The following is a 20,113-nucleotide window of genomic DNA, read 5'->3' on the forward strand; positions in this document are numbered from 1 at the left end:
AAGAAACTTAGAATAATTGTATAGAAGCTATTTGTGTGGCTCCTTCTGCTCCAGCCTTTTTGCCATGTGTATGTAGATGTGTGCAGATCTTTGCCTGTGCTTAGAAAGCTGAAAACACACGCGCGCCAAAAAAGGTCGGTTACTTAAAATCTCAGTAGCTCAGCACATCTCAGACCGTGCAGTGCTTAGAAACTTGGAGAGCAAACTTGACAATTTATGGGGAAAATGCTGCAGGAAAGGGCTTTTCTCATGCTGTTTCTCTGTTTGCCAGCTCTGAACGCCATCGCAGCTGATGTTATGTACTGAAGTCGTACGTGTACACAATGATGTTAAGCCAGCAAATATGAAAACAAGGAAATAGCACGAGAAAGCCCTTTGTCCTGTCTCTGATTGCCGAAGACATTTATCGTCTGATCTCCAGAGGGGTTTGGAAGTGGCGATGAACTGTTCAAGCTGCCCTACTGAAAGGTATCAAGGGCAAGAATTTTTTTAAAAAAAAAAAAAAGAAAAGACAAAGAAATTTTAGTACGTTGTGCTATAGTGTTCTATAACGTAGTTTTGCTAAGAAAAAAAGTAATGTGACCCATCCTTCTTCACAGTTGGTGATTATGGTAAATTTATTTTGCTTGCAATCATCTTCTTGTCCCAGGTTTTTTTTCCTTATTTATTTTAGTTGAAACAATTAGGAGTTTTGTTTCTATAAATATATTAAAAGGGAGCAATAAATTTTATTCATATGTTTAAAAGAGAATGTAAAGTTCTTTATACTCCCTGCATTTAAAAGAAAAACAAATGAGTTGTTGTCACTTATAGCACCATTATACATGTTAAGAATTAAGTGTTATTTATATCTATTCCATAATATTTTTAATAATTATATTGCTGCTATTGATCATAAATAGAATTGATCAAGTCACTGCTTTCTCATTTTATAGGCACAATAGTAGTAGTGAAAAACAGGTACTTCCTGCTTTCTTATCCACATTTTGTAATAAATGGTCACCTTTTAAGTAACTGGAAAGCATTCACATAACTTTTAAAAAGAAAATTTAATTTGCATTTTACTTGCTGAAGTCTGCATAATGTCTGTGTAACAGGTGCCAAACATTTAACCTTTTAAAGTATTTTTAATTAAAAAAAAAGAAGTCATAAATTAAGTGACTTGGTTTTCAGTGTCATAAAATAGGAAACAGCATACATAATTTTGCCACTGTTAGCCAGCACATGGGGGGGTAAAAATGGCCTACTGTTGTTTTTTTTTTTTCCCAAATTATCCCTCTATATAGTCAATCTTTTTTCTAAATTAAAGTTTTTTTACATTATAATTTGTTTTTTAGCACGGATCATTTAAAAAATAAAATTTGAGTATCATAGCTTTGTTTGCAGGTTGGTTGCAAGTTCTTGTATATTGCCTCACATTTTAGGGAGTAATGCTTAATATGTATCATCTATAATATTAAATTTCATATGCAATGCAAAGTCTCTTAGGAAGCAAAGGAGTATAAAGAACCCTGTTTTCTGCACTTATATGAAGACATGTAATATTAGTTTGCTAGAATAAAATGAAATACAAACACTGCTTTTAACTGGGATGTATACAGTATATATAACTTTCTTTTAAAGAAAAAGTTATTAATGATTCATGAATTAGACTACAACATGGAATTCTTACACATTACTGTATGTTTGATGTAAAGATATTTATAGGCTTGTACTTAATAATCACGTTGCCTCAGTTCTTGGACTGCAGAATGTCTACCATGACTGTTGCCTATAGTTTGCTCCACATTTGCTATCTGGCTCTTTCAAAAAATGTGTATTTGGCTATTTGATCTGTAAAATAAATTCTATTAATAATGAAGTACGTATTGTAATTTAGCATATTGTATTGCATAATTATAGCTATGACTGTTACAGAAAATCATTAATTTCCAATAATGAAATCATTTTCTTGGGAAGAAGTTCATGTATCTGTAAGACAGTTTTGCTGTTCCTTTTTATCGTAGCCTTGCAGCATTTATGCTTCAGACTAAAAACCCCAACACTTTCAGTGGTTAGACATACAGTAGTGATATTTATTGACTCAGTGCCACAATTCAGCCAGTTGAAAGTTCATTCCTAACACAGCGAGGAACATGGCACATTCCAGAAGTGTTTAGTGTATCAAAGATTGGTCCTGCCTGTTGTTGTTCCAGTTGTTTGTGTAGGTGCTTTGTAGGTGGGTGAAGCATTCAATGATATTTATGAATGATAACCCTTTGGCCTTGTAGAGTTGTTTGTCAGGAAGACCGTGTGATTTTACACACTTTGAGCTTCTGGTTTTTCCTTTGAGTCTTTGGGTTTCTGTTCTTATGAGGGTTAGGTTGGATTTCCATGACAAGAAAACTCCTATACATAAGATCAATGTTTGAATAGGAGAAGTAGGAAATAATTTCAATGCTTACATTGAAACTTTTTTTGTTTTTTTTTTTTTTGTTTGTTTGTTTTGTTTTGTTTTTTTAAATCAGGAGATACAGAGTGGAGATTCCTGACTAGGTTAATCTGATCTAACCTCAAGTGTGTAATTTAGTTATATCAAGTGAAAATACAGTTGCCCTCAGTTTTTTCTCTGGTGGTGAAAGGCATAGATAGACTATAGGAGGTTATTTTGATCTTAGGACTGCACACTCTCTAGAAGTGCCTATTTTCTTACACTGAGTATGAAGAGAACCTTTGATAAGTACCTTTCTTGAACCAGCTGTGCCAGTCATGTGCTTTCAGAAGATAATATACTTCATGAAGTTTCTAGTTCTTTTGCTGGAGTTCTAACTTTTTCTTAGTATTACACTGGTCCTATCATTCTAGTCTACCAATAAATATTTATAAAAGAATCTAGGATGATTTGAAAATTTGTAAAAGTTACATGAAGGAAATCAAAGGTACATCACATGGCTTATTGGTCCAAATCAGTAATCTCACTTCTCTGGTTCTGTCATGAGTCAGCACAACCAAATATAATCACCCTCCAAATGCACTAAGGGAAAACCAGAAACCTCTTAAGTCATTCAGTTTCAGGGGTTTTCTCTGTTTCAATTTTTGTTTTCTTGCATTTAAGTATCATGTTTTAAAAAAGTCATTTTTTCATAGAGTCATATAAAACTACTTCAGAGCTCATTTTCCTCCTGATGGTTGAATGGGTTCATGGAAGTCTGGTGAAAGCTTAATGTGTACTGACCAAATATGTCTGTGTGCTGAACATCAATTTCTACACTTTTCTATGATGAAGGCCAGTCAAAAATTTCTATTTTTTTTAAATAGTATTAGCATACTGAGTCAAAGCTAGGTGTATGTGTTTCAAAACCATTTCCCAAATGTTTTCACCTACAGAAATACTGTTTTCTGACTGTATAGAAGTCAGAGTAACTTAAAAGCAAAAATCATTGAGTTGACCCAATGTTGCTTTTGAAATTGAAAACACAATATATTTTCTTTGGAATATTAGTAAGTTATTTTATTGTGCTTCAGACTGTAATATTCCAGTCATCTCAGTAAACTCCTCAAGAAATTCACCCTTTGTGTGGTGTGCATTACCAGATAAATCAGACAGGTCAGTGTCAATGCCCCAGAGTGTACTTTTGCTTGGTTCCAGTTGTCTCAGCAAAGAGAGAACTCCTTTATTTGCTGCCAGTTTTACAGAGTAGACTGATCACACTGCTGCTTTTAGCCCTCCAAGGCCAGCAGCCAGAGCTGGCTCCCAGATGTGCTGTTGTGCATCCAGTGCCACGTTGGCAATGCCTGGATTTCACTGGAATGTGTGTCTACCAAAGCTCCACACCACTGACCTCAAACACCTGACAGCCAGGGAGTCACTCCCAGGAAAAGCTGTGGCAGTTTATGTGAGAACTGCCTGTCATATCAGAAAACAGCTTGGACTTTGGGGGATTTAAATCCTTCTAAATTTAATTGAATGGGGGACTTCTGAAGGGCAGCAGAGTGCTGTCAGGAACAAAGCTGGTTTGTGATGTAAATAGAATTATATTTTTAACATAAACTGTAATGCTGCAGGGTTTTTTTGTTACACATTTTCGGTGATTTCCCATTTTACCATAAAACATATATTTATGGTATATCCTGGTCTTAAGTATTATTTGTAAAATCTTTTTAACAAATAATTTTAATATATATTTTTGCTTTCATATTGAATTACTGAGCACTGTTCCTTTTATGTCTTATTTATCTATTTCTAAAATAAATTTTATTTGAAGATTATATTTGTATACCTTCTCAAGAAGCACTGTTTTTAAATACACCTCCGGTCTATTTGCTTAATGCATGCGCACCATCAAATCTATACAGAAACTGATATTTTTCACAGTAGTTATGATTATTAAATAACTTTACCACACAGATTACCAGTAAGATTTAGAGTACATCTGAAGAAATATGCTTCTTTCCAAGCCTCAATATCTTTAGCAGTACATTTCGTCTACTTTTTTTTCAAAGAAATCTGGTCTAAGCAGGATTTCCAAGAGTTACACATCTTCTAATAGTGTTTCCATGCATGTGTGAGTGTTTATATATCCATGTATATATTCTGTTTGCATGTGTATATAAAGAGCTCGAGGGTGCATATACACATTTATCACACATTCAATTAGTAAAGCTTGTAGACATTATATATTACACAGAGTGTAACTATAGACATGTGCCCATCTCAGTATCCAATATATCTTTCTATGAAAGACAGCCAAGCACTAAGGTTTTTAATTTGCCAGGTTATTTTCAGTTTTGGAAAGATTAGTCTTCCTTTCTGAGAACATACTGGTTCTCAATATGTAAGAAAGTGACTCTTGATAATTTGGAGGCTGGGATACAAATTTGATAAGTACAGCTTTGAATTTTTGTTCCCTGATTCTTTCACTAGTTCACTTTTACTCATTTCAATACTGTCTCCCAATATTCTAAAATACTTTTTTTTTCTATTATATAGATTCATACTTTTAAATTTTGCCACTGAAAATGTAGTAAAAATTACATTTCTGTTTTTTCCCCCAAATTGTGAGCCTTATTTCATAAATAGAAACATGTAAGTCAAATTCAGTTACTTTTAAGCACAGAGATGTATATCAAATAAAAGTGATATGAGGAATTTTTCAGGGGTACCACTGACTTTCTGCGATCTTTTAAATAGATTTTATTCATTTGTGTTTTCGTTTCCAAGGAAGGTGTTCGATCAAGCTCAAGTAACTTTCCAATAAAAACTGAATGATGATACCAAAGATATGAAGTTTGGTTTCCCATTACTGAATTGCAGCTGAATTTCGGTCTTTTTTCTCACCATGGTTTTCACCCTTTCTCTCCTAAGGGAAGAGGTCCATGGCTGCTCTCTGCTCATGTTTCTTTTTGGGCTGTGATGTTGTTTGACTTTACTCTTGAGATGATCACCAGAGGCCAACATGAAATTTGAATCTAAGACCTTTCCTGGAAAGAATTTCCTCCTTTTTATTGTGTGGGCATTAAAAACCTTCACTTTTATCTGTATGCATCAATAACAAACCAGTTACAGGCCTGTGGACACACTGACACTAATATGGATCTGAAAGAGTCCAATTGTAGACTCTCCCACGCAAAAATACTTTTTCTAGATCTATATCTAAACCATCAATGTGCTGATAGTCTTTCTCTCCCTCTCTTCTATGAAAAACAAAACAACACTGAAGAAATTCTGGTCTTTTCCAGGCACACAGGTGTTTCAGATAACGACCAAATGACCCCCAGGCAGAAGTACTTCAAACAAACAGGTGAATAGAATTTGGAACCTCCTTTGCTTTGAATTTGTAGGGGGTTTAAGTAGTTGGAAATTACTCAAAATTTTGTGGTTGTCTAACAACCAACCTTAACAGGGTCTACATGGCCAATGTCCTGATCATGTGCAGGACTTAGGTGGAATTAGGATGGAAAGGGATGAAGAAAAAGCAAGATCTCAGTCTATAATTGTTATTGTGGTGAAAGAGATCAATCAACGTCTGAAGTGCCACGTCAGAGATCTTTTACAGGTGCATATCTTCTTAATTGGATTGGTGTGGATTTATCATGGATAAAAGTAGCAGAATGCTGCCTGCTAGCTTTGAGTGTAGGTGAATGCAGGGGTATGTGCTTCTACCTGAACTGAAAAGTGATTAATATCAAGTTTTTTTGGATTAAAAGGTAAGGTATCTTAATTATATTGTTGACTGTTTTTTATAGATTGCTAAAGATTTTGTGTTCCTGCCTTTGAGAAGTAATGCAACTTGGAAAAACATATGGTACAGGTTTTTTTGTTGCTATTGTTTTAAGTGGAAGAAACTATTTCAATTCTTGAAGATGGCGCAAGAAGGTTTTGCAATTATATATTTTTTTCTTAATTCTTAAACTTCCTTGAGGTAAAGTTATTTTTTTTTTTGTATGAAAATAAAATGTCTTCTGGCTTTATTGCATTATATTTCTTGAAATATATTAAAATGAATTTAAAAGTAAGTACCTAGTTATTACAGCTATGTAAATATATAGATACAGCTATTTAGAATTACACACTATTGAAAGCGAAAGTATTTTCTACCTTCTGTCTCCTGTATTCAAAGGTCTCTGCTTTTGGGAATGGTTGACATAAAACTGTCAGTAGCCAACACATCAGTGAATCAAACTGATGCTGAGAAAGTGCTTTTCTGTTTAAACAAGTATATTTGTAAACTAAACTTCAAGAGGGGAGGAAAACATTGGATTATGTTCTCAAGCTTAGGAGAAGGGAGGCAGCAACTTCTACAGCCTGCTGAGATTTTGATTGCTATTGATTTCAAAGTTAGAAGCCCAAACCTCTACAATTTATACCAGAAATGTTTCTCCCAACTCGTGTTAAACTTGAAACTCAGGGAGAGCTGCAACTAAGAGCTGCTGCCACTTGTAAAGGCATGTCTGATATTGTTATTAGCAGCAGTGATCAGTATTGTTGTATTCACTGCTCCACAGTCCATGCTGAGTCACCTTGATCTATAATATTTTCTAGAACTGAGTGGGAACAATGGATTTACCACAAATCCAGCAAGAAAATCTTTTTTTTTTTTTTTTTTTCTTCTTCAAAATAGCAGGAAGCTGTTCTGCCAAATACAGGTATCTAATACTTTTCAGGAGAATGTCCCATCAGAACCACTGAATACTTAGTTTTTTAATTCTTATTTTATACACTGTAGGAGCTTATACATAGGAATGTACATAGGAAAAAGGAAGGTAATTTTCTAAAACATTTCAAATTATTTTATAAGGCAGTATTTGATTATGTTTCTTGCTGTTTAGCAGCATGGCTGAATGCACTTGTGAACAGCCTGAAGTAGATTTTTAATCTAACAGTGACACTGTGGCTAATGAAAAAACATGGATAAACAGATTGGTGTTTATGTACACATGGGGCAATCATCAAACCTACTGATTTTGGAAACATGAGGCTGGCCAATTCCATCAAATTTATTAAATCAAAGAGATTAACTTCTGGGTGTCTGGTGAGTGCATTTTAAGAAAGTTGTATGGCTGAAGTTGGGAAGGAATTTCAGTTAAATGATCTCTGCTGATTCAATTCCCTTTCTTCATCAGCTTTATTGAAAGACCACTACTGTGTATTATTCCTTTGGCCAGTTTCTTACTCAAGTTGCTTCATGTCCTGTTCATCAGATATTACCTTTGTTCTTTCATGGTGTAAAAGATGATGTGTGTGGTCTAACATTGTGAGATTCTTGTTTTCTGCTCTCTAATAGAGGGTTCAGGTTGTTTTATCTATATTTTCCTATTTTTATATTAATATATTGAAACTATGAGGTTTGGTTTATTTTGTGTGGGAATCCAGACATGTGTAAGATCTTGTACTTGGTATTGTGTCAACTTGATGTTTGACAACAAGCACTGATAACAACAAAAGGAATTAGTACCACATGTATGAATATCCTTGTAAATGTATTTTAATAATTTAGGAGATGTTGGTGGGTCACAGAATATATATCTATTTGTTATATTGGAATTCTTAAAGATTACAGGTTATGGAATAATAGAATAATTCAGGTTCAGAGGGACCTGTGAAAGTTACCTGGTCCAATCCTGATACTCAGAATTAGGCTGATTTAGATCAGTTTTCTCTGGATCTGGTTGATTTTTTGGATATGTCTAAAAGTGATTTCAAAACGTTTCTGAAACACTAGTTCCCCTGCGATTAACCCCATGATGAGAAGTTTTTCCTTGTCTTAATAGAAACTTTCCTGGTGTGTAATGTCTGCTAGAAGAGTGTGTAAATACCTTACAGATTGCTGTGAAATACTAGAGTACCAGGGAAGTCTTTTGAGGTGGGCCTTAAAGAAAATCCAGCCAAGTCTCTTTTGATTACAAGTAATTAAGCAGACCAATCATTCTTTTTTTGTTTGTTTGGGGCTTTTTTTCCCAATTATATATCTTTGTTTCTTTGACAAAAGAATAGCCCAGACATTTTAGATCTTCACTTGTACTCAGAGCGTATTTGGGAGAATTTAACTCTACCATATCAACACTTGGAAAGAAATACTTTTTCCTATGCAACCTATTTCTGGTATCTTCTGAGAGTCCTCTGGGATCCTCTCAGAGTTCTCTGGGATTAATATGTTCCTATGGCAGTACAAATGTTTAATATCTTAGGATCATCAAGACTATTTAGGTGTCTCAGTGGAAATCAGAATTTTAACTGTCTCTATGAATCTGCTACTTCTGTGTATAAATATCTAAATGAATTCAAATTAGTTATAGCTGTAAATACTTTAAATATACCTGTTCATATCGATTTTCAAGGTGAAGCCCAAAGTATGCTGTTTTCTGGTCACTTGTGTGGCTCATTAACTTTTGTATTCATCTTTATTTTATAAATATGTTGTGAAATTACATTTGGATTTCATCTAGTTCTAGTGAAAACACTGAGAATTTATACAGTCTTGATTGTTTTACTCACAAACTAACGAGTGAATCAAACCTTTTCAGAAACTTATCATGAAAGTTGGTTATTAAAGCAGACAGAAATGACAGAATAATTCTGTCAATAACAATTAAACCAGGCAGATGCAATTGGAGGGGGAAAAGTCTTGATGCTTCCTGTACACAAGATGTACAGTGGTGCAATTATCTACTTTCAGCTCCCAAGCATGATTTATTAGTTACAGTAGTTTGGCTTTGAAACACTGAACATGGCTAAGACAGCATGTGCTCAGTTGTGTGAGGGTTCCAACATCTGTCCTGACAATCCTCTTACAGAATGTCTTTTAGGAATTAGGAAATGGCAACATGACTTCTGAAATGGATATGAAAGAAACAGAGTAAAGGGGGGGGGGTTGGGAGAGAATATTTAATTATTTCATTGCCCCTTTTTAACACTTTAACTGCTTGAACTGTTTGTTTTTGCTATTCCAGATGGTAGCAAGATGCATATAAATGAATAAAATGAAATAGAACAAATCTAATGCTTGGCTGCTGTTCAAGAGCAGCTAAGGCTAATCTTTATTAAATTAACATGAGGATATGATAACTGTGGAATTTCGCACAATGAATTGCAATGATCTTACTTGTGAAGAACATAATTTTGCTTGAGACAGATGAGAGAATCTAAAATTTCGTCATGAAAAAAACAAAGCCCCTTTGGAACTTTGTTTTCTGAGGGCACTTACTACTTGAGTGAAATCTGTGCATTCCCACAAACAGAACCATCATGCACAATCCATTTTCACGCATCAAAAGTTTCAAGGGTTTGTTCTTTCTCAGTGGTAAAGTGGAGAAAACTTCAAAGTAAGTTGGTGTGTTCTGTGTTAAAGCTCTTCCCTGTGTCATCTAAAGTCCCTTTAGGAATAACCATATTTATATTTTAAAAGGGTAGAAAAGCATTAAATTTTAAAATTATATTAACCATATTTAATTTATATTTAAACAGGAAAAAATATAAAGCAGAAGGAAAACAAATATTTTTATGATTATTTGCAGGATATAATTTGCAGATGCCTTTTTTTTCTGACTGGAGAATATTTTTATGCTTCTGCAGTTGAATAGCTGTTTCCAGATCAATGTTTTTGAGACATCTCTTATCACTTAATGAAATTAATGTTCTTTTTAATATGCTGGTTTTCCTCACTTCTTTTAATTGGAACTTCAAAATTTCTGAAGAAAGAATAATTTTATCCCTCAAAACTCCAGAAATATAGTTCCTACCAATACTCACATGACATATTTGGTTTAAATTTTCCATTTAAATGTAGTATAAAACTGCATTCATAAACTACCTCTCTTTACCTATAATGAAGGAAAGAGAAAACGTTAAAACTCAAGGCTAAATGACTCTGAGCTCCCAAATCTATTGAGGACCTGGTCAGGGAATATTGATTTTGTTTCTACCTGTATATTCATTAAATATTTATGCTTCACAATGACTTCCTGGTTTTCCTATTTGCCTGCATAGAAGAGTGAAGCAAATAAGCAACAGCACATGGATCTCTGGAAGTACATCCCATGGAGAGATAATTGATACAATCAGAATTTTGTCTATTCACTAAATGTTTCAAAATGCAAAAATTCAAAAGCCAAAAAAAGAGATATTGAGTCAACTCTTTACCTTGTGCTAAAAAAGATATACTCAGTTAATTGCAAGGCTTTCTCATATATGAAATGAAAATTTTATTTTCGATGCCTACAGAGGAAAATTGTGCAGGGAGAATCACTCATAGGTCTGCTGTCCATTGGAGAGGGATCATCTGAACTTGAAATGGTTATCTAAATTTCTTAGGCATAGACAGAAATGAAGTAACAGGTGACTTATCAAGTCCTGCAGATCTTGATATTTACACATAACTGATGGCTCATGGAAAGTAATTTACTTTCTCTCTGGAGATAGTACATGGATCAGAGGAAGAGGTGAAATGAAATTTCCTTGAAGGAAAACTTCACAAGCACTGGAAAGAACACAGTTCTTGCTTGCAAATATGTCTTGATAAAAGTTTCTGTTTGAAAGATCAGGAGGATTTTGAAGCCCTGTGATAGCTGAGTTATAACAGGTAACTCTGATATGACAACTTGAATAGTTACAAATGTAAATGTATTTTTTTTTCTCTTTACCTTGTTTTTTGGTGGATTTTTAATGCTTGAAAGTTTTCCCCAAGGACAAAGAGAAGGTATTTTATCCAACTCACAAACGCAGAACTTACCTGAAGGCTACCAACACTTATTCCTGAAAATAACAGTCCAAAGGTTTATAAAACAGATAACGGCCAGAAGTCGTCTGACATATGTCATAACAGATAGATAACCTTCTCTCCTTGTGAAACCAGCCCAAATAAAAGCTCAGATTTAATCAGAACTGGTTTTCCTCTCCCTGTGTCAATCAAACCTTTTATATTGATAATCTGAAAAGAATAGGGTTGAGAACACAAAGTCTACTTTTGTATTATTAAGATGAAAAGATTCTGCGAGGGTTTGATAACACTTGAGATGCAGAGGCTGTTATAGGAACATAATGAATATCAAATACATCTGCAAAAAGGACTTTTAAGATAAAATCCTGATGAATAATGCCACTTATTCTTTATTTTCCAGCAGACAGGTTTAAAGACTGCAAGTCAAGAGTGTTGATCTGTATTTAATGTAGGCATTTAGTTTAGAACTCTTTGTGACAAAATACGAACCTTGAATTCAGTTACTTCTCATCTGATCCAAAAAATAATTTAAAAATTAGACTCAGTTCTTTCATATTCAGCTACAGAACATTCGATTAATAAATCAGATTTTACCAATGGATGTCACAACCTTATGTGTAAATCTAAGAAACCTGTTATTCCAAATGAGTTTTGTAGTGTTTGGACTTCTTTCAATATTTTTGGAAATTATTTCCGGAAGAAAAAGTATCTGACTGGTCACTTCTAATTTATACCTCTCAGAAGTACTGGGTTCCATGAGAAAAGAAATCAGATTGGGACAAATGAAACAGAATTTGCCATATGTTAATTTTATATAATTGTTCAATGACTGTCTGTCTTTTTAAGACAGGAGAGGGTTATTAGTGTGTTGTTAACTGTTTATTTCTGATTTTATCTGTCAGTATAACACTGACTTTATTAAGAGTGTTATTCAGGACAGAGGGTGAGGAGCTGGCACAGCATATTCCACTTCTGGTCAAAAAAATGTTGCGTGATGGGAATTCACAAGTGAATGTATTGTAATCTTCCAGAGGGATTGTGGAAGATTGTCTTACACTGTTTCTGTGCCATGACTTGTGTGTGGTTGTAAGCTTTGTGTGGATTTTCTTTTTTGTAATTGTTTTTGCTTTAGCCATGCTGAGGCCTGAGATTGGAAGAAAAAGATAAAAGGTCAGAAAGGCTTAATAGCAATTTTGCTTCTGAAAGAGAGAGACCAGTTGATCCAGCTTAAATGGTTGCTGTTATTGGATAACTGTTGAATTACAGAGACAAATGCAGACTAAAACCTTATGGGTCAGCCCTACACCAGAACAGCAGAGTGAGAGAGAAAGGTGAATCAATAGGACATATGGTAATAACTTTTTGAGAGGATATCCAAAAGCAGATGGGTGGGAATGGAAAACCCCTTCTTTATTATGGAAATGACAAAGAAAATAAAAGAAAGCTGAATTTCTTCACCCTGCTGTTTGGTGTGTTGTTGAGGATAAATGGGGTTTTCTTACTGACAGATAGATCTGCACTGGGTGTCCAGCATGGGGTTTGTGGACCGTATTCAGGTGTTGGTATGATCTCACTGAGGCAATGGTTAAAATAATTCCTCATATGTCAGGATATTATACCTATTTTAGTAGGAGAAATGCTGAGAAGTGAGGTAATGTTTTACTTGTTACTGTCTTTGGGTTACTTTTATTCTCTTCTGCAAATTTAGAGCAGCTTGGCTGCCATAGAGGATCAGTAAATATGTTGTCTCAGGCCCAGACACTTGACTGTCAGAGCACTGAAGCACATGCTGTGGAGAGAGAATAAGGGGAGCACAGACAGCCTCACCATTCACTTGGGATTATGTAAGGCTGGATGCTGAAGACAGACATTAGAATGTCATAGTGATTTCTTCCAAGTGATAATACTTTCCATTCTGAATGACTGTAAAGGTAGCAGAAATAGTTTTTTTGTGAAAGGTTTAGGTTGGAATTCATTTCTTCTGTAGGAGGTGAGGGAAGAGAGACACCCCAAGAGAATGATTGCTAGAGCTGTCTCAAATACCTAATATAAGCTGGAGTGAGTCACTCTGACTCTCTTTCCTCTCTATACTGTAGGAAGTAACTATTGAACACTTAGCTTTTAGATACCCAAAGCTGAGTAAGATGATTTCTGAAATCTAATACAAAAATAATTTTAAAAACTGGGGCTCACAAAGATGAGAACATTTTGAAGCCATGACCTTCAGCACTATAGGCAGATTACTCTTGGTTAGAAAGAGCTGAGGTAATTGAAAGATAGATAACACAGAGAGGAGTTTTCAAAGTGAGTAGAAGTATTGTGCTCGGATATTTTCACCTCCACTGACTCTAAAGTTAGGGTTCTTATTCCATGTTGTTCAAAGTTGTTTGAAATATTAGTAAATTTTACTGTGTAGAGAGGAATTAAATTATTTGATACATTTATCCTTATTTTTATAGAATAAACCATTTATGTACTGTGTTATAATGATGATATCTCTTACCTTTGAAGTAATTTCTCTTCATTATATCACTGTTGTATATGTATTTCTACCAGTCTGATTCACCTGCTTTACTCTTTGCTATAAGCACAGATCCAAATGCATTCATTCTTCTTGTTTATTTGGGCATATAATTTATGAGCAGCACCATTTAAAAAGCAAAAAAAAAAACCAGAATTTTGGGGAGCATATATTTAGTATGTCAGCACATGCTTCCATAGTGCCAGCAGACAAACTGCAGTAGATCCTGGTCCATTCCAGTAATCTGAAAACCACGACTGAGGAGAGAAAGCGAGGAATGTTGTCTTTCAGGTGGAGTGGATGGTGTAAGCACTTTCTTGTTTGTAAAGTTCACAGGTGTCAACATGTATGTTTTTGTTTCCTTTGATAGCACACAACCTTTGGAGAAAATGCCAATGCCTTTGTGTTCTCGTGGCAGTCATGGTGGTCACTGTGGAGTCAGGCAGTGAAAGCCTTTGGCAACACATCTTTACAAGACAAAGTTCATGTCATGTTGTGAGAGGAGGCAGAGTCAGTGTCATCTTGAGCTGTGTTCCTGTACTGCTGCTTCATGTCTTGCAGCATTTTGGGACAAGCAGTCCAGTAGGCAACTTGTTGTCAGAGAACACTGGATATTTTGCCATATAAATGGTTAATGGTTTTAAAGATCTCATGTTCCTTTTGGATTATGCCAGCGGTAGTGCTTTTGGGGAAAACTGGACTGAGAGTGATAATTTTTCAATATAATAATTCTGAGATAGGTTATAAATGGAGAATATTGCATTCAGTTCCTATTTTCTCTTTCCTGAAACTTTTGGAAGACTGAGCAGCACAGCTGCATCTCTACACACAAGTGTAGGAGCAGAAGTTGGAAGTAGGGTGATAGGAAGATGGGAAGTGGGCACTTTGAGGGGGAGGATTTTATCCAAATTAAATCTGGAAACTCCTAAAATGTCACAAATTTTTGAAGCAGATGAAACTTGTTTCTTTGCATAACTTGTGGTAAAGTCTAAGAATGTTTATGTGTATTAAGCATTTTTTTAATTATCTTTCATTTAGAAGGAGCACTGTGTGAGGTGAAAAGAGCCTGATGATGTGGCAAAACTGAAATTAAACTCCACTGTAATACAATTCCTTTTCATAAGAGTCAATTGCTCTTCACTGCTGCTGGAGACAGCCATCCCAAATCTCATCAACTGCTATCCCATGTGATATTAATTAACACATTTACTGTGATGTCCAGAGGGATGTCAAAGTCTAACTAGACAGCTGAACTATATTTCAGTGTAAGTGCAGCTCCTATTGTCAGGTTTGATGTTGTTAGACTGGTCTGCTAAAGCTGCTCTTGCACTGTGATAACATTTGCAGACTGGAAAGTTTTCAAATCTGAGCCTTCCCGAGTAGTCCTGATACTCACATGCAAGATTTAAGGTGTAGAAAAAAACCCCTCAACATAAACTATATTTTAATCTAGTTTCTACTAGGATAATTTGACAAAAAAATTACTTTTAGTGGCTGCATTTTGGTAAACCTTCAAAAAGAGTTACTATTATTGCCATTTCTTATTTGGCTGATTTCTTTTCCTTCAAGGCTACATCCTGAAGTTATATTAATGGAAAATCAAACGTGCAGTTATTGTCTGCTTCATCTGCTTTCTTGTAGTTTGGTGAAATAGCATGCTGTTACTGTATTAAAAAAACCAAAAAAAGTCTAATAATGAAGAAGTAGAATGATGTTCTATAAAGACATCTTTTCCATACTGTACATTGCATTGCATTTTATTTGTTCACAGCTTTGCACTGTAAGAAAACTGCAAGGGGATGAAACCTCAAGAGAAAAAGCCCTATGAAATGAGAACAAACAATATCAGAGGATAAGGTCTTGCTAACCTTTAAAAATACAGTCCCACACAATTTTCTTCAATAGGAGCTCTTTAGCAGCAAACTATTCAGTTGGGTTCTCACTCACTTCGATGTGCAAATTGAAATTTAATACAAGAAAGAAAAGATCTTCTGGAAAATCATAATAAGGGAGTTTCATTTTGATTATGTCCAGTTTTCTTTCACTATTGGATACATGTAGGGATAGCTCTCTGCCCCCCAGTGCCCTTCTCTAGATTGTGTTGTGTGTGTGTTTCTTCACATGCCTTGAAATCCATGTGAAACTCTCAGCTTTCTTCCATCCGATCTTGTTGCATTAATTTTAGCTACAAAATTTTACAGGCTAAAGTTTTAGAATCATCTGAACTTTGCTGTTCTGTGACTTTTTTTTTTTTTTTTTTGTTCAGTGGCAAAAGGTTGCTATTGCTTTCTAGGAAATTATTTATTTGGAGCTTTATATGAAACCAAGGATCTCTTCAAGTGCTGAATAACAACCAAAAAGTGAAGTATTTTAGTAAATTGTTGGAGTTAATGACCCTTAATGATCGAGGGTCATTATGTGCTTTTAGCTCACTCTATTACCTACTTTTACTGACTCAAAGCACTGGAGCTTGATTACCACAGTGAAGGAGTGCTCATATTTAACAGTGGAGAGGAAACTGCACTTGCTCAGGAGTTGAAACCACTGGTAGAGTATGAGGTCATTCCTGTTCTTCAGAAATTTTTACTTCTGTATGTGCCTAATACAGGCTTTTCAAAACTGCACAGGCAAACTCTGCTTTCAGTGCTGAAGTGTAACCATTGACTTCTGGAGAAGCAGAGTAAGGTCAATGCACAAAGCTGTACTAAACTCTCTTTATCTGGTTTTCATTCCAGGTTGTCATTAAGGCTGCAGCCAATTTGAAACAGGGAGTTTAACAGTGAATTCATGTGTCATTGAAGTGGCTGGAGTTACAGATCACTCCATTACTGTCACTCTTTTATCTAATACTATATTGATTTATTTTCAAGTACTTAATTTTTCAGTGTTCTGTGCAGCTTAGAGATCCATCTTTTCAGCCAAATACCAAACTGGTATGGAGTACACTGAAAATTATACCTCTTATGAAATTATATCAAATCAGGTAATTCTGTGTGTCTGTATAATAAAGTGTTACACTAAGTTACACTTAGCATTATGTTAAATTAAACTGTAGTTTCATTCTCAAATTTGAAGCAGAAATTAGTTCAGTTTTTTATTTCACTAGTTTTCTATAGATGTCTACAGAAGAAAAAAGTTTAAGTATTTAGAATAATTTAAACATTGAAGACTAAGGGAGGCCTGTGCTTGGAGCCATTAGAATCAAGGTTTCTCTCTGTTCCACTGCCACTTCGATCTGTTTTCTGGGGTTTCTTTCATACCAACAAGTTAAACTAGGACAGAATTAATCTAAGTTTAAACAAGACCATCCTTGTTTGATAGGACTAGGACAGTGGATTGATCAAAGTGAGGTGTAATGGATCAGTTACCTTGCTACTTTGAGAGGGAGGGAATTGTCAGCACAGGAATGATGATCTGAATGCACTTTCATGAAAGGGAAATTACTATGAAGCAGTGGAAGGGAAGGAAAAGTTGTTTCCCATTTCAGCAGCAGAAGTTATAACGTATAGAGCTTTGAATGATGAAGACAGATGATTAATGTGTTCCAAAATTCCTCTGGTCATCCTCACCAGTCATCCCAAGAAAGGACAGATGGGATCTAATGAACATTTTGTAGGAAATCTTAAATTTAAGTGAAATAAAATGTTGGTCAGGTAAAAGAAGGATTCACTCAAAACAGTGCCTGTTATTATATGTACTGGAAAAATATGAAGTCAGGGTTTAGGTTCTGTGTATTGTGAGAGAGTTGTGAATATGACAATTCTTGATTTGTATTTAAAGAGAACTTCTGTGTTGCATTCTTGAAGGAGTATGTTGTTGCTACACACTGTCCTACATGACTTTTTACTTTGGAGGCCTGAATGTAAGGCCATGTGTCAGTCAGACAGTGGGACACAAGAAGAAACTTGTAATGCCCAGCTGATGTGTTTGTCTGCAATGTTGGAGATAAACATAGAACAACATTCACTTGTAGGACTATCTGTTCAGTCTCATCCCAAAATCTGCTGAAAAAAATTTTTTATTATGAAAGTTAGCCAACCTATTCACCTAGTGACACTTTATTTGGAAAAGTGTGAATCCCTACAGTTGGATAATTTATTATTACAACAGTAATTATTAGTAATAGTAATAAATTAACAGATTTTTGTATTTTGGATGGTATAGGAACTTGCCATTTGGAAGTCACCTGTATCAGTTTGACTAAATCTAGAGCAGAAGATGTGGCTTCAGTTTCCATTAGCTACATTCCCATATCAAGGGCACTGCAAGCTTTTTGAAAAAAAAATTCAGAGTAATTACTATTGTGAATTATTGACCACTTGTTCCACATATTAGGGATTATTAACCTTACTTGTTATCCATTATTTAAAGGAACTATATCACTTGAGAAAACTGAGTATTCTTAGGTGGCCAGCAAAAAGATTTTATTAAGTTGAAACAATTTTCTTTAATTATCCTTCAACAATTCACAGTTTAAGAACAATTGCCCTTTTAGCAAAATGAATATAATGAACCACTCCAGAGAACTCTGAGTTTGTACTGTATAGGATGGTATTAAGTAGTAGAAGAATTTTCCCAGCAGATGGGACCCATTAATTAGAGGGAAACCAAGAGCAAAACCTGAAAAGTACCAAGAGCAACCTAGAAACCCAGAGCAAAACCTGAGACTGGATTAGGTATGTAGTGATTGACTGTGCCTAAAGAGAAGCTTCTCAGTTGTGTAGTGTAAATGATTCACCATTAGATGAGGGACTTCCCTGAGGATCTCTGGTTTGGTTTGACTTTGAAGAAGTAATGGTCACTGGAGAATGGATAAGATATCCTTGTGCAGGATGTTTTCTGATACAGGCATTCAAAACAAACTTTTTTATAAGTTTTGGAAATATGACTGATTCTACTTTTTGTTCACACAGCTGTATTATTAATTCTTTATATTCAGCTTTACCCTGGTCTTGAAGAAAATAGGATAAAAAAATCATACTAAAATCTATTTTAGGAGTTTGGACTAGGAGCTAATATTTCACACGAACAATCTTATTGCCCTTACCTGTTGTCAAATGCTTCCTGAAGTTCCACCCAGCTAAATAAAGGAAGCTTATAAAATTTGAAGGTGTCTGTTACAGAGAAAGCTCCTTCACTTACATTGTGTTTCTGATAGGTTTGTAATCCCTCATTTCCACATTACAGCCCTGCATTTAATGCCTACAAAGGAAGGACGTGTAGAATCCTGCAGTTCTGTGTTCTTTAAAGTTTTGGTTGAATAATGATTAGGCTAACCTGGCTTAGACTAGAAATAGCCTGTTTAAAATTGTACTATCCTTAAATGCTTGGATGAATAGAGGGTAAGCAAGAGAATGTGGAAGTGATTCTGAGTGTGAGCCCTTTGACACAACCGCCAAGAAGCCAAATCAAAGGCCTCCTCTTTGTTGCCGAATGTTTCTTACTTGAATTAACTTATATACAGGAGCTTTCCTGAGGTAAAAGCTCAGTAAAAGGCCGTATTAGTTCCCCCCCAGGGAAGGCTGGGTGAGGTGAGCTGTGTGCTGAGGCAGTGCTGACTGGGCCTGATGTCTCTCACGATAACAGGGAAGAGTTTGCTCATCTCATCTGTGTTGTGTTGTTGGTTTGTTTTTGTATGTTTTTTTTCTTGGAGCTGGATTTTCTCATGCAAATTTATTGCTCAGCAGGAATAACTTGTCTGTAGCAATGAAATTACTTTAATAGTGTACCTGAATTTAATGAATACTCCAATTTCTCATCAGAAAGAGACATTGTTTGGCTTCATTAGTCAATATAAGACTACAATCAAACATATTTTCTGAAATTTTCAAGCTTTAACAGATTAGGACGTTAATGAGTTCAGTAATTGTTCATTATATGCATTTCTCTCATCTTTGAACATTTTCCAACGTACCAACATTTTTGTGGTCTGTCAAGAAGCTTCTTAACTCTTTTCATTGTCTTAACTCTCCTTCATCTACGTAGGGAATTTACTTGTTTTCCTTTTACATTAGTCAAAATAGAGAGCCAAAAGAAATAAATCCAGTTCAGTATTTTATAGATGATCCAAATAATTGACTAACCCAAGTTTAGTAAAGTGCAAAAGCAATTTTCACAAGTATTTCTGATACTCTTCCAAAATACTCCAAGCTTGCACACTAATTTATGTGTTTGCATTCGAGGGCTCTTCATCTCTTCTGCTGTAACAAAAGTAGCTAAAAAGCAAATGAGTCCTGATTTGACAGCTTGTGGACATTAAAGACCATTTTCAGTTTTGAACCATAAAAAGTGGTGTAAAAATACAAATGAGGCAAGTTATTTAGTATGTAAAACATCTGAAATAATAAAAAAAAAGATGATACTTAATAATTTGAGAACAAAGACCAAGGACTTGCAA

General features: G+C 35.0%; 1 protein-coding gene across 3 annotated transcripts in view; it reads left to right on the plus strand.

The window, feature by feature from the left end:
* The window catches only part of PCDH11X (protocadherin 11 X-linked), a 461,507-nt gene that overhangs the window by 75,849 nt on the left and 365,545 nt on the right, over positions 1 to 20,113 (plus strand). The window contains exon 5 of one of the 3 annotated variants that reach the window (XM_032701983.1): positions 272 to 4,248. The exons of the other annotated variants lie outside the window; for them this stretch is intronic. Coding sequence (XP_032557874.1) covers positions 272 to 277 — 6 coding nt within the window. The 3' untranslated portion in view covers positions 278 to 4,248. Of the gene's footprint in view, positions 1 to 271; positions 4,249 to 20,113 lie in introns of those variants that run through there. 3 annotated transcript variants of the gene reach the window in all.

The sequence above is a fragment of the Chiroxiphia lanceolata genome, chromosome 14 (assembly GCF_009829145.1).
Source record: "Chiroxiphia lanceolata isolate bChiLan1 chromosome 14, bChiLan1.pri, whole genome shotgun sequence".
NCBI classification, from domain to species: domain Eukaryota; kingdom Metazoa; phylum Chordata; class Aves; order Passeriformes; family Pipridae; genus Chiroxiphia; species Chiroxiphia lanceolata.